Genomic DNA, 13,292 nt, shown 5'->3' with positions numbered 1-13,292 from the left:
CCGACTCTTTGCGACCCCATGGACTGCAGCCCACCAGGCTCCTCCATCCATGGGATTTTCCAGGCAAGAGTACTGGAGTGGGGTGCCATAGTTCCCTAACCAGGGATCAAATCCAGGCTCCCCTGCATTGGCAGCCTGGAGTCTTTGCCAATGGACCACCAGACAAGTCCTTCACTGTTTTTAATTTTTAAAGAATTTTCATTTTTTTATCCATATATTTTAACTGAAAGTGAAAGTGAAGTCGTGTCTGACGCTCAGCAACCCCATGGACTGCAGCCTACCAGGTTCCTCTGTCCATGGGATTTTCCAGGCAGGAGTACTGGAGTGGGGTACCATTGCCTTCTCCAATTTTAACTGAAGTTCTGCCTTATTCAGAGTTTGGGCACAATTACATAAACAACATCTGTCAAGAAAATAAGCATTAATTGCTGATTCATCCCCCTAATCAGACATTACAGAACTCGAATGGTATGTGAAGACTTGCAATACATTTCAGTTAATTTTTTTCTTACTATCCAACTTGGTCAATGGCAAAAGCTAGACTCAAATGATTCTTGGGAAGCTAATTCTGAGGAAATCACCAAAGGACTCTCTCAAAACAACTGTCTCAACTAGTCTACCAGTTAGTGTCCTGAACGTGTCCACTTGTGAATCATGGCCACAGTTTGAAGTAATTTCTTCAAAATATTCAGGAAATATATTTGAAATGGCATAAGAAACAAACAGCACAACTTGTCCTATACAAACAGATACCATCACTAGTTTGATGTTTAACTGTTAATTTTCATTAATGTATTTCTCTAAGTTTTTTATCCTTTTTTTTATTCAACTTTTTAAAGAGCAGTTTCAAGTTTATAGCAAAACTGAGAGAAAGGTATAGATATTTCCCACACATGCCCTCCCTACTCATATGTACAACCTTCTCATTGTCAATATCATTCATCAGAACGGTACTTTTTTTAATTAGAGTAGTGATAGAGGACATTTTTTAAAGTGAGAGAAAGGTTAACAGATACTTTTGTATGAACAATGTACCAGTTTGGGTGCTATATTAGGTATTGAAATAAGAAAAATAAAGGTACAAAGGATAAATGCCAGATCTACTACATAATACACTGAGAAAAAAAGGTATAAATCAAATTAGTAAACAAGATACAGAAATAGGACCACTCTTTCATTCCAACATAAGCCAAATAATTATGTGTTACAAGTAAATTCACTGACTCAATTAGGAGTAAGTTTTCTATATTACACTAGTGATATTTTAGAAGTGACATCATAGAGTCACATCATCTTAGAAATAGTTCTAGTTCAAACTCCAAATTAACATGTGAGAAAATTCAGACCTTGAGTTTAAGAGTGAACTCCCAAGGTCATCTAGATAAAAATATAATATTAAATTTATATATTAAATATAATATTAAATTTATTTATTTGGGGGGAGGTTCAAGAGGGAGAGGACATAGGTATACCTATGGCTGATTCATGTTGATGATTGGCAGAAACCAACACAATACTGTAAAGCAATTTGCTTTCAATTAAAAATAAATAAATTTAATTATAAAAATATTAGATGTATTTCTTTTTAATGCACATTAAAATATATTAAATTTAATATAACATTAAATTTATTATCTAATTAATATTAAGTTTATCATACTATTTAAATTATATTGTAATATATAATAAATATTTATTAAATATAATGTTAAATATCATTTATTATTGATATAATATTAAATTTAAATTTATTTATTTATAAAAGAAACTACCACAAATACCAGGTTAGTTGGGCAACACTTACTTTTACCATTAATTTTTTCAATGATTAATTAATATAAATTCTCTCCCTTTGTTTACTCCTGTATTTCATTAATTTAGTCTATGTTGACCAATTTCCTTCTTCTTTTCTTCTTCTTCCTCTCCTCCTCCACCACCACCACTTCCTTCAAGCCTTTCCTCTCTCTCCTTCTCCACTCTTCTTTCTCTTGCTCTTCTAATTCTAGGATTAGACACTGAAGGATTATGGACCAGAGAAATTATACTTCTCTACATGGCTTCATTCTGCTTGGCTTCTCCGACCATCCCAAACTGGAGACGGTCCTGTCAGGAGTTGTCACTGTCTTCTACTTAATTACCTTGGTCGGTAACACAGCCATCATTCTTGCATCTCTCCTGGATTCCCATCTCCACACACCAATGTACTTTTTCCTCCGGAATTTATCTCTCCTAGATCTGTGTTTCACAACCAGCATCGTCCCCCAGATGCTGGTTAACTTGTGGGGACATGATAAGACCATCAGCTATGTGGGCTGCGTCATTCAGCTCTATGTTTACATGTGGTTTGGCTCCATTGAGTGCCTTCTCCTAGCTGTTATGTCCTATGATCGTTTTACAGCTATCTGTAAGCCCTTGCATTATTTGGTCATCATGAACCCACATTTATGCCTCAAGATGGTTATCATAGTCTGGAGTATTAGTCTGGCCAATTCTGTGGTATTATGTACACTCACCCTGAATTTGCCTAGATGTGGAAACAACCTTCTGGATCATTTCTTGTGTGAGTTGCCAGCTATGGTCAAGATAGCTTGCATAGACACCACAGCAGTTGAAATGTCTGTTTTTGCTTTAGGCATTGTCATTGTCCTTACACCACTCATCCTTATTCTTATATCCTATGGCTACATTGCCAAAGCTGTGCTGAGAATGAAATCAAAAGCAGGCCAGAGAAAAGCAGTTAATACCTGTGGATCTCATCTCACCGTAGTGTCCATCTTCTATGGAGCTATTATCTACCTGTACCTGCAACCAGGTAACAATGCCTCCAAAGAGCAGGGTAAGTTCCTCACTCTTTTTTACACCATCATCACTCCAAGTCTCAACCCTCTCATTTACACCTTAAGGAATAAGGACATGAAAGATGCACTGAAGAAGCTGATGAGAGTTGACCACAAATTTACAACACTGAAGAGATACTGGAAGTCATAGAAAAAAATTAGCATGGGTAAGGCAATAAAATGCTTTCTAATTGCCTTTCACTTTTAGTGAGGCAAGGAATCCCTAGATCACAGAGGTCAATTAACATATTAATTCTTGTAGGCAGACATTTTGTGGATGCAAATAATATTATAATCATCCTACTTTTATGCCTCTGATTATGACATTATTATCATTATCTTGAGTAAAAGGTCTTTGTAACTTAAGTCTATTACCTCTTTATCATGATACAAAAGAGTGAGAAGACACAATTTAAGGGATTTTAAAGGTGACATTTTATTCATTTCTCATTCATTCATGAAAGATTTATTTCATGATTGTCTTAATCTCAATGAAAAGAAAATATGACAACTTTTAGATTAGGTAGGCTTTTGACATAGATCTACAGAATCATGGAATTTACATAAATTTTGAGAAATGTAATATTTGTACATAGTGGAATTTCATAAAATGAATAATATTTTAGTTTTCATTTAGTATGATACAGTATTTAATATTTTATGGGAAATGCAATGACATTTGAGTTAAATATTGATATTTTTCTATTATTTGATACCTATCTCTAAAGGATACCATTATTTAATAATCATAATCTTTATTTAATAAGTATAATCTAGATAGATTTGGAAGGATACATTGCTGTACTCTAAGTAACATAACATTTTCTCCTGTATCATTTCTTAATTCTTAAAATGTGAAAAGGGAAGAGTTACTGGATAATTTTTACTTTCTCAGTGAGGACAGTAATGACTTGCGAGCATGCATGCTCAGTCACTTCACTCATGTCCAACTCTTTGCAACCCTATAGACTAAAGCTGCCAGGTTCCTCTGTCCATGGGATTCTCCAGGCAAGAATAGTGGAGTGGGTTGCCATGCCTTCCTCCAGAGCATCCAAGGATCAAAGCTGGGTCTCCCACATTGCAGGTGGATTCTCAACTGCTGAGCTACCAGGGAAGCCCCCAATGACTCACATAAAATACACTTAATATTATCTAGAATAGTGTAGATATTCTTACTGTCCACATAATACCTTTTTACAGTTGACTTCAGAAACAGTTCACTAGCTCATAAAAAATTTTCACAGAGAGAATTTAAGTTCTGTGGTAAGTTTGCTCTTAACTTAGTACAGTTTATAGTTAGTAGCATTAAGAAATACATTCTTTGCTATCTTCAATTATCTAAGCATAAAAAAATATAATAGTAATGGACTCAGCAGAAAATTACATGTTATGTTATGATTGTTTGTTTTCTTATTTAACTACTTTTATTTTTTTCTTAAATCTATTCTGCATTTGGGTTCCAAATTAAACCAAATTTCAAATACTTAATCTCCCTTTTATTTCTCAATAATAAATGTGTATATACTTGGAATTTACATTAAATTACAATAAATCCTTTAGGTACATTGAGTTTCTATAAACTAACCAGAATTTTTATAATTTAGTAAGCCTGACCTCACATTTGTATACTAATATGTCACTTGAAAATATAACTGATAAGTGTAATTAACATTAATAATAAGAAAATGTAATTAAATTTGAACAAGGGTTACTTTCCTAACCAAGTCTCACAGCAATACTTACAAGAATTTACCACATATGCTCTAGTCATCTAACTTAAATGCTCTGCTAGCACAGTGTCAATATTCTTGAAGTAATATAAAAGGTTAATTGGAGGAAAAAAATGTATGATACAAATATTAGACTAGGACTCAGAAGACTACATACACCTAATCTCAAAATTACCTTGAGAAAAAAAATTAATGTTTCTAAGTCTTGGTTTTCTTAAATTTAAAATGGATATTATAATGAGCTCCTTATTTTCCTGTCACTTCTTTCACTAATTTACTAAATTTAGCTTCATTATCTTCATCTCAGCATAAAACAGTAGTGGATATCCCTGGTGTGTAGGGGGTGGGAAGTTTTTCCAAAATAGGATAGTGCTGGGTGCCAGGCTCTCACTTGGAGCCAGAGAACTTCCTAAGGTAAACAAATGATGAATCTGACAGAATTGATTTTGTGCTTCCTGATCCCTGTATTATAAATTAAAATGGAGAATTATGCATATAAGCAAAAATGATACCATCTTATCTGTTTGAGAAAACAACATTACATAATATAATTAGAGGATATCTATACCCAAACTACTTAAGTTTATGTGTTAAATTGCTTAACACAGGTGGTAAGTACAAAGACTCTCAGGAAAGTAATGGATAAGTCTGATTAGGAGGAAATGGAAATATATTGATGAAGTAGATGGCACTAGAGTTAAACTCTAAAGATTCTGTAATATGTGAATATAGCAGAAAACATTCAAGTGAAAATGATGTGATAAAGTATGGAGGCTAAAAACCAGCATGGATGGTTTTTAGAATGAAGGGTACAAGTAAATAGCCTTTAAGTAGATCAAAATTGTATTGGTAAACAGAAACCAGATTAAACAATCAATAAGAAAATATGTATGAAATGCTTACTGTGTGAAAGGCACTATAAGAAAACACCTCATGTGTTTGAATATTATATGGTTAACATTTAGGAACCACTGTTTTTGCCTCAGCAAATAAATACAACAGATAAAAAAAAAATGTGTGGTATGTGTGTGTGTGTGTGTGTGTGTGTGTGTGTACACAATGGAATATTATTTAGCCATTAAAAAAGAAGATTCTGCCACTTGCAAAAAAAAAAATGGATGAAACTTAAAGGCATTATGCTAGGAGAAATAAATCAGGCAGAGAAAGATACTGTATGACTTCACTTACATGTAGAATCTAAAAAAACTGAACATATCGATACAGAAAACAGATTAGTGGTTGCCAAAGCCTAGGCACAGGGGGAAAAGGATGACAAGAGACTGGCAAAACAGGTAAAGGTGGTCAAAAAGTGCAAATATCCAGTTATAAGATAAGTTCTGGAGTATAATGGACAGCATAAGGACTACAGTTAACAATGCTATACAGTGTACTGTATATTTGAGAGTTGCCCAGAGAGTAAATCTTAAAAATTCCCATCACAAGAAAAAAAAAATTGTAGCTGTATCTGGTGATAAAAAGTTAACTAACTTATTATGGTAATAGATAATATGGTAATAGGATTACCATAGTAAGTTAGCTAACTTTTAGATTGCAAAACTAATACAGTGTTATATATCAATTATATCTCAACAAAAATAAAAATAAAGAATATCATTTTTAAAAGAATATATTAATATTTCTAAAAAAATACTCCACTAACATCATTCACTAATCAAGTACCTCTACCTGAAATGAGTCCAGAAAAGAAAATCATTAAATCAATGATCTTTCAACACCACTGAATCCAAACACCCATGTGAAACTTAGTTTCTGTAATTTGTTACTATATAAATACACAAAATGATGGACTGCCATAAATTTTCAAGCATGCCTAGTGTTTTGATTTTGAAAAGAAAGACAAATATGTCTGCGTAGTAGATATATTAACTAGAAATACATATCACATTGATCAAGCATCAGAATATTTAGACCTAAAAAAAGAATATTTAAACATATTAAATTTCAATTAAATTACTTTAAGTATGAAACATATACCTGTCAGACATTATGATGGATTGGAAATATAAATTTTAAGAGAAATTCCTTCTGTACTATTCCCAGTTAACAAAAGACTTACGTATATGAAAAAAAAAAAAAAACTACACTAACACGCACAAAATTTCCCTTTTCTCTACATCCTCACCAACACTTGTATTTCTTGCCTTCCAAATGCTGGCCATTCTAACAAGGTGTAAGGTGATACGTCTTTACGGTTTTGATTTGCATTTCAGTTTTGTCTCAAGTATATGTTATAGGTTAGATGAAGCTTAATAAATTAATAAAATTAATCTCTTTAATAAATGATAATGATTATAAAATGTAAAAAAATTCAAAATGGCAATAATATACCAGATATGCAATAGAGAGAAACTGTATATGTTGTAAGCAGAATTCTTTCTTACAGAGTGGCTTATAAGATTTTCCCAGTTCCCTGGATGTTAAAGAGAAAAACTATAGACTCAAAATAGCAGTCCTTGTGCTAAAAGCCCATGATACCAAACCTAGATTTAATACCTAACCTAACTGCAGTTACAGCCTTCGCCACAAATGTAATCTTAATCAACCAGTATGGGACTTTGTGGTCAGCAAGAATGAAGTAATCTGTCACATTGCCCTTCTTCATTCTCCCAGAGGAAGAGGCAATCTGCATGATAAAACCCCTTGCCATTTTCTTCCTCCCAAAAACATTTTCTGGCCTAAAAATAATCCTCAGTTTTCTGTCCTAATAGCTGCCTTACCACATCGTTCTTCCTATAAAAACCTTCCTGGTACTTCCTTGGTGGTTCCATGATTGAGAATTCACCTCACAGTGCAGGGGACCTGGGTGCAGTCCCTGGTCAGGAAACTAAGATCCCCCATGTCACAGAGCAACTAAGCCCTCTGGCTGCAACTACAAAGCCCACATGCCCCAGCTAGAGTCTGTACTGCAAAGAAAGATCACACATGACACAACAAAGATCCTACATGCTGCAACTAACATGCAATGCAGCCAATAAATAAATACTTGAAAAGAAAAAAACTTCCTTTTTGTTCAACCCCTTGTAATGCCTTTCTGATCAGATGAGATGCTGCTCAGTTCAAAAATCACCTAATAAATTAGAACTTAAAATTAGTCAGTTAAATTTTGTTTTTTAACACCTAAGTAGATTCCTAAGGAATCATCTCATGAATTGTCATTAAAACAATTGGAAATAGAGGACATATAGATGTGTTATCAAATATATTGAGCTATCAAGTTCTGGGGCGAAATAAAGGAGCTCCTATCCTAATCTCTTCAGGCACGTATTAACAAATCTCTGGACGAGTGGACCAGACTAATGGCAAAGTATACCATCTTAACAGAATGTTTGGATATGACACCAACAGCACAAGTAACAAAACCAAAACTCAACAAGTGGAACTACATCAAACTAAAAAGCAAAAGAGAACATTTACAAAATAAAAAGGCAACCTACAGAATGGGAGAAATTTTGCAAATCATATATCTGAGAAGTGGCTAGTATCCAAAGTATACATGGTAATGCAAAATGATACAGCCACTATGGAGAACAGTATGGAGATTCCTTTTAAAAAAAAAAACTAGGAATAAATCTACCATATGACCCAACAATCCCACTACTGGGCATATACCCTAACAATCCCATTACCGGGCATATACCCTGAGGAAACCATAACTGAAAAAGACACATGCACTCCAGTGTTGATTGCAGCACTATTTACAATAGCTAGAACATGGAAGCAACCTAGTTGTCCATCAACAGATGAATAGATAAAGAAGTTGTGGTACATATACACAACGGAATATTATTCAGCCATAAAAAGGAACACATTTGACTCAGTTCTAATAAGGTGGATGAACCTAGAGCCTACTGTACAGAGTGAAGTAAGTCAGAAAGAGAAAGACAAATATTATGTATTAATGCAAATATATGGAATCTAGAAAGATGGTATTGATGAACCTATTTGCAGGGCAGCAATGGAAACACAGACTTAGAGAAAAGACGTGTGGGCACAGGGGAGGAAGGAGAGGGTGGGACAAACTGAGAGAGTAGCATTGAAACATATATATTAACATATGTAAAATTAGATAACCAGTGGAAATTTACACTATGACGCAGGGAGTTCAAATCTGGTGTTCTGTGATAATCTAGAGGGGTAGGAGGGGTGGGAGGTGGGAATAAGGGTTCAAGAGGGAGGGGACATACTTAAACCTACGGCTGATTCATGTTGATATATGGCAGAAGCCAACACAACGTTGTAAAGCAACCATCCTTCAATTAAAAATAATTAATTTGTTAAAAAAACACACAACTCAATAACAAAAAAAAAATTCAATTTCAAAATGGGCAAAAGTACTGAATAGAAAATTTTTCAAAGAAGACACACAAATGGCAAACATGTAAATGAGGAAGTGCTCAATGTCAGTCATCATCAGGGAAATGCAAATAAACACCGTAATGACATAGCACCTTACACCTATTAGAATGACCAGTATCTGGAAGGCAAGAAATACAAGTGTTGTGCACCACAACTAGAGAGTCTATGCACTGGAAAGAAAGGCCACATACAGCTAAATAAATAAAGTTCAGAAAAACAAAAGATTGTGTCTCAATTAGTCCTACCCATTACAATTTAAGTATTTTCACACTCATCCAATGCATAGAAGTTACTCACGAAGTCTCTGGATTTCTTTCAGAGGGAATTGCTCTATGTGCTACTGTACAATGGATGTATCCATAGGAAGAGTGGAGTTCAGGAACTTGCTTTGCTTTAATTTTGGTTGACCCCTATCTCAAGGAGTACACGTTATGTTCTAAGTACATAGCAATCTTGAAAGATTTCAGACAAGTAAATGAAAATATTTCATTTAGATTTTTTTTTAATTTTATTTTATTTAACTTTACAATATTGTATTGGTTTTGCCATATATCAAAATGAATCTGCCACAGGTCATTTAGATTTTTTAAGAACAATTTTGGCTGTCATATAGAGAATGCATTTAGTAGGGATAAAGATAAGAGGCAATAGAGTAACCCGGGGGTGGGGGGTGGGGGGGGGGGGGGGAAGACAGGTGCTCAGTGTAAATAACAGTAGAAATGGGGAGAACAGGCAAAGTTTGAAATAGTTCAGACTTTCAAGGTAAGGGCAGGGAAGTAATTAAGGATGACAGGTTTCTGGCCATTGACAGGTAGATGTTTGTACCATTTACTATGATTAGGAAGACTGAGGTACTATCAGATTTGGTGCAGGTGCATGCGCTCAGCAGCGTCCGACTCTTTGCAATCCTATGAACCACAGCTGGCTAGCAGCCAACCAGGCTCCTCTGTCCACAAGATTTGCCTGGCAAGAATATTGGAGTTGGTTGCCATTTCCTCCTCCAAGGAAGCCCATTTTAGCCATGTTAGGTTCATATTCTTATTAGACATTCAAATTTGAACAAAATTAGGTGGTGGATATTACTAGTTTCATGCTCAATAGAGAAGACCGGAAATATAAATTTGAAAGCCATCAACATGTAGATGACATTTAAAGCCCTGAAACTATATTATCCAGAGAAGCAGTAGAAACAGAATAATATAGCCTCTGGTGAGAGCATAAGCGTCTCAGATTTTGTATTTCTAAAATTTCCACATACCTCAGTTATTCTGAAAAGCAGCCAAAGGGGGAAGCTAATAATTTCATTCTAAATGGTTCCTATTAGTAAAGGGCTAAAGAAAGCAAGGAAAAAATGGGGAAATAGAAAGTGATCAGAAAAACATCTCGATTTAGTCAAGGGATTCAAAAAAGACACTATATTGCATACCTAACACAAAAACACCTGCTTCACAATCTGAATCTACCCATTCCTGGAAAACCAATGAGAAAATTTTCAAACACTAAAGAATCCAGATGATTTCTCTGTAATTTATCCAGAGTAGCAAACCCATAGGATATAATCACAGAATAAGGAGCAAGGCAACCCGGTGCCCTGTGACAAAATAAGGAGCAAGGCAACCCGGTGCCCTGTGACAATCTATAAGGGTAGGAAGGGGTCCGGCATGTGAGGGAGGTTCTAGAGGAAGGAGACATATATATACTTATGGTTGATTCATGTTGGTGTATGGCAGAAGCCAATACAACATGAAGCGATTATCCTCCAAGTAAAAATAAATTAAAAAAGAATAAAGAGCAGGAGAATAGGAAAGTTACTGTGCAAGAATGGAATTAAGTATATATGACATATATATGACAATTCATATACATTTTTGTTTTCAAACAAAAAAATGAGTATTTTTGATGTGTGGGCTCCAACTATAAAGTTAAATTACAACTTTAAAGAACTTTTTTTAAAGAAAAAAGAGAACTATAGAAAATTAAAAGATGCTTGGGGCTGGTGCACTGGGACGACCCAGAGGGATGGAATGGGGAGGGAGGAGGGAGGAGGGTTCAGGATGGGGAACACATGTATACCTGTGGCGGATTCATTTTGATATTTGGCAAAACTAATACAATTATGTAAAGTTTAAAAATAAAATTAAATTAATTTAAAAAAAAGAAAATTAAAAGAGAGACATGAAAATACATGTTTAAAATTGAGATCTTTAGTCAAAGTGAATATTTTCAACTATCCATATGTTTAGAATTTTGATAGACAAAAAATCCCAATTAATTGATTTTGTTTCTTATTTCAGTTCAGTTCAGTTCAGTCGCTCAGTTGAGTCCGACTCTTTGCGACCCCATGAATTGCAGCATGCCAGGCCTCCCTGTCCATCACCACCTCCCGGAGTTCATCCAAACTCAAGTCCATCGAGTCGGTGAGGCCATCCAGCCATCTCATCCTCTGTCATCCCCTTCTCCTCCTGCCCCCAATCCCTCCCAGCATCAGAGTTTCTTATTATCCTTATTTTAAAAAATATATAATAATATATATACAAAATACATATGCAGTATGTATTTAATTCTAAAGGAACTGGTTGAAACAGGAAATGTGCTTACCAGATGTTTTATCAAGTATCTGTATTAGCTCTCCCAAAATTGATTAAAATGAACATTGTTATACCATACAGACTCCCTAAATTGATTGAAATAGTAACAGCTTATTTATTTGAATGTTTACTGTGTGTCAACCAATACTGTAATATTTTACAAATGGTTAATTCATTTAACCATGGTTCCAAATAGGAAAAGGAGTATGTCAAGGCTGTATATTGTCACCCTGCTTATTTAACTTATATGCAGAGTACATCATGAGAAATACTAGGCTGGATGAAGCACAAGCTGAAATCAAGATTGCGGGAAGAAATATCAATAACCTCAGATATGCAGATGACACCACCCTTATGGCAGAAAGTGAAGAAGAACTAAAGAGCCTATTGATGAAAGTGAAAGAGGAGAGTGAAAAAGTTGGCTTAATAAAGCTCAACATTCAGAAAACTAAGATCATGGCATCCACTCCCTTCACTTCATGGCAAATAGATGGGAAAACAGTGGAAACAGTGGCTGACTTTATTTTTTTAGGCTCCAAAGTCACTGCAGATGGTGACTGCAGCCAAGAAATTAAAAGACGCTTACTCCTTGGAAGGAAAGTTATGACCAACCTAGAAAGAACTTTAAAAAGCAGAGACATTACTTTGTCAACAAAGTCCATCTAGTCAAGGCTATGGTTTTTCCAGTAGTCATGTATGGATGTGAGAATTGGACCATAAAGAAAGCTGAGTGCTGAAGAATTGATGCTTTTGAACTGCGGTGTTGGAGAAGACTCTTGAGAGTCCCTTGGACTGCAAAGAGATCCAACCAGTCCATCCTAAAGGAGATCAGTCCTGGGTGTTCATTGGAAGGAATGATGCTAAAGCTGAAACTCCAGTACTTTGGCCACCTGATATGAAGAGCTGACTCATTTGAAAAGACCCTGTTGCTGGGAAAGATTGAAGGCAGGCGGAGAAGAGGACAACAGAGGATTAAATGGTTGGATGGCATCACCGACTCAATAGACATGAGTTTTGGTAGACTCAGGAGTTGGTGATGGACAGGGAGGTCTGCCATGCTGCAGTCCATGGGGTCGCAAAGAGACATGACTGAGTGACTGAACTGAACTGAATTCATTTAAACTCATACTAACCCTCTAAGTATGTATTGTTACTATCCTCCTATTATAGATAAGAACTTTGAGGCACCAAAATGTTAAGTAATTTTCCCAGGTTTACACAGCTAATAACTGGAATCCCTGGAATTTCAGTCCAAAATATCTGGCTCCATCTACTTCACACTATCAGATCAGATCAGATCAGTCGCTCAGTCGTATCCAACTCTTTGCGACCCCATGAATCGCAGCATGCCAGGCCTCCCTGTCCATCACCAACTATGTCTTAAATATAGAATATAGTGATTGCTATCACACAGAAATGGATAGCTAAAATTGTTTTATTGCTCAGCACAATTAAACAGGTATCATGAGGCAGCCAATTTGTGTTCATGTATTTTATTAAAGTAATTATTGATGGTATGTACTTCTGCGATTCATGGGGTCGCAAAGAGTCAGACACGACTGAGTAACTGATCTGATCTGATCTGATGTACTTCTAATTAAAAGGAACTCTTATAACTTATGATTGATCATAAGCCAAGTTATAAAAATTTCATTCCATAATCTAGGACTTAAATAGTGACCTCCGAGACACTGAATTGTCATAAACACAAAATGTCTGAATTACTTACCATGGCTATTAAGTCAAAGGCACATTAGGAC

At 35.2% G+C, this 13,292-nt stretch overlaps 1 protein-coding gene across 1 annotated transcript; it reads left to right on the top strand.

The window, feature by feature from the left end:
* The first annotated feature begins 2,025 nt into the window (after positions 1–2,025).
* Positions 2,026–2,988, top strand: LOC112578683 (olfactory receptor 2W1-like). The gene has a single exon (XM_025263335.3). It carries the CDS (start codon positions 2,026–2,028, stop codon positions 2,986–2,988), a length of 963 nt encoding a protein of 320 aa, XP_025119120.3.
* The last annotated feature ends 10,304 nt before the right edge of the window (positions 2,989–13,292 follow it).

This window comes from Bubalus bubalis, chromosome 2 (genome assembly GCF_019923935.1).
Source record: "Bubalus bubalis isolate 160015118507 breed Murrah chromosome 2, NDDB_SH_1, whole genome shotgun sequence".
Classification (NCBI taxonomy): Eukaryota; Metazoa; Chordata; class Mammalia; order Artiodactyla; family Bovidae; genus Bubalus; species Bubalus bubalis.
Note: the sequence above shows the minus strand (reverse complement) of the source record. Positions and strands in the feature narration are given on the sequence as shown.

What these genes read in the sequence shown, in the direction of transcription:
- LOC112578683 (XM_025263335.3), top strand. Translation starts at nt 2,026, where the DNA reads ATGGACCAGAGAAATTATACTTCTCTACATGGCTTCATTCTGCTTGGC.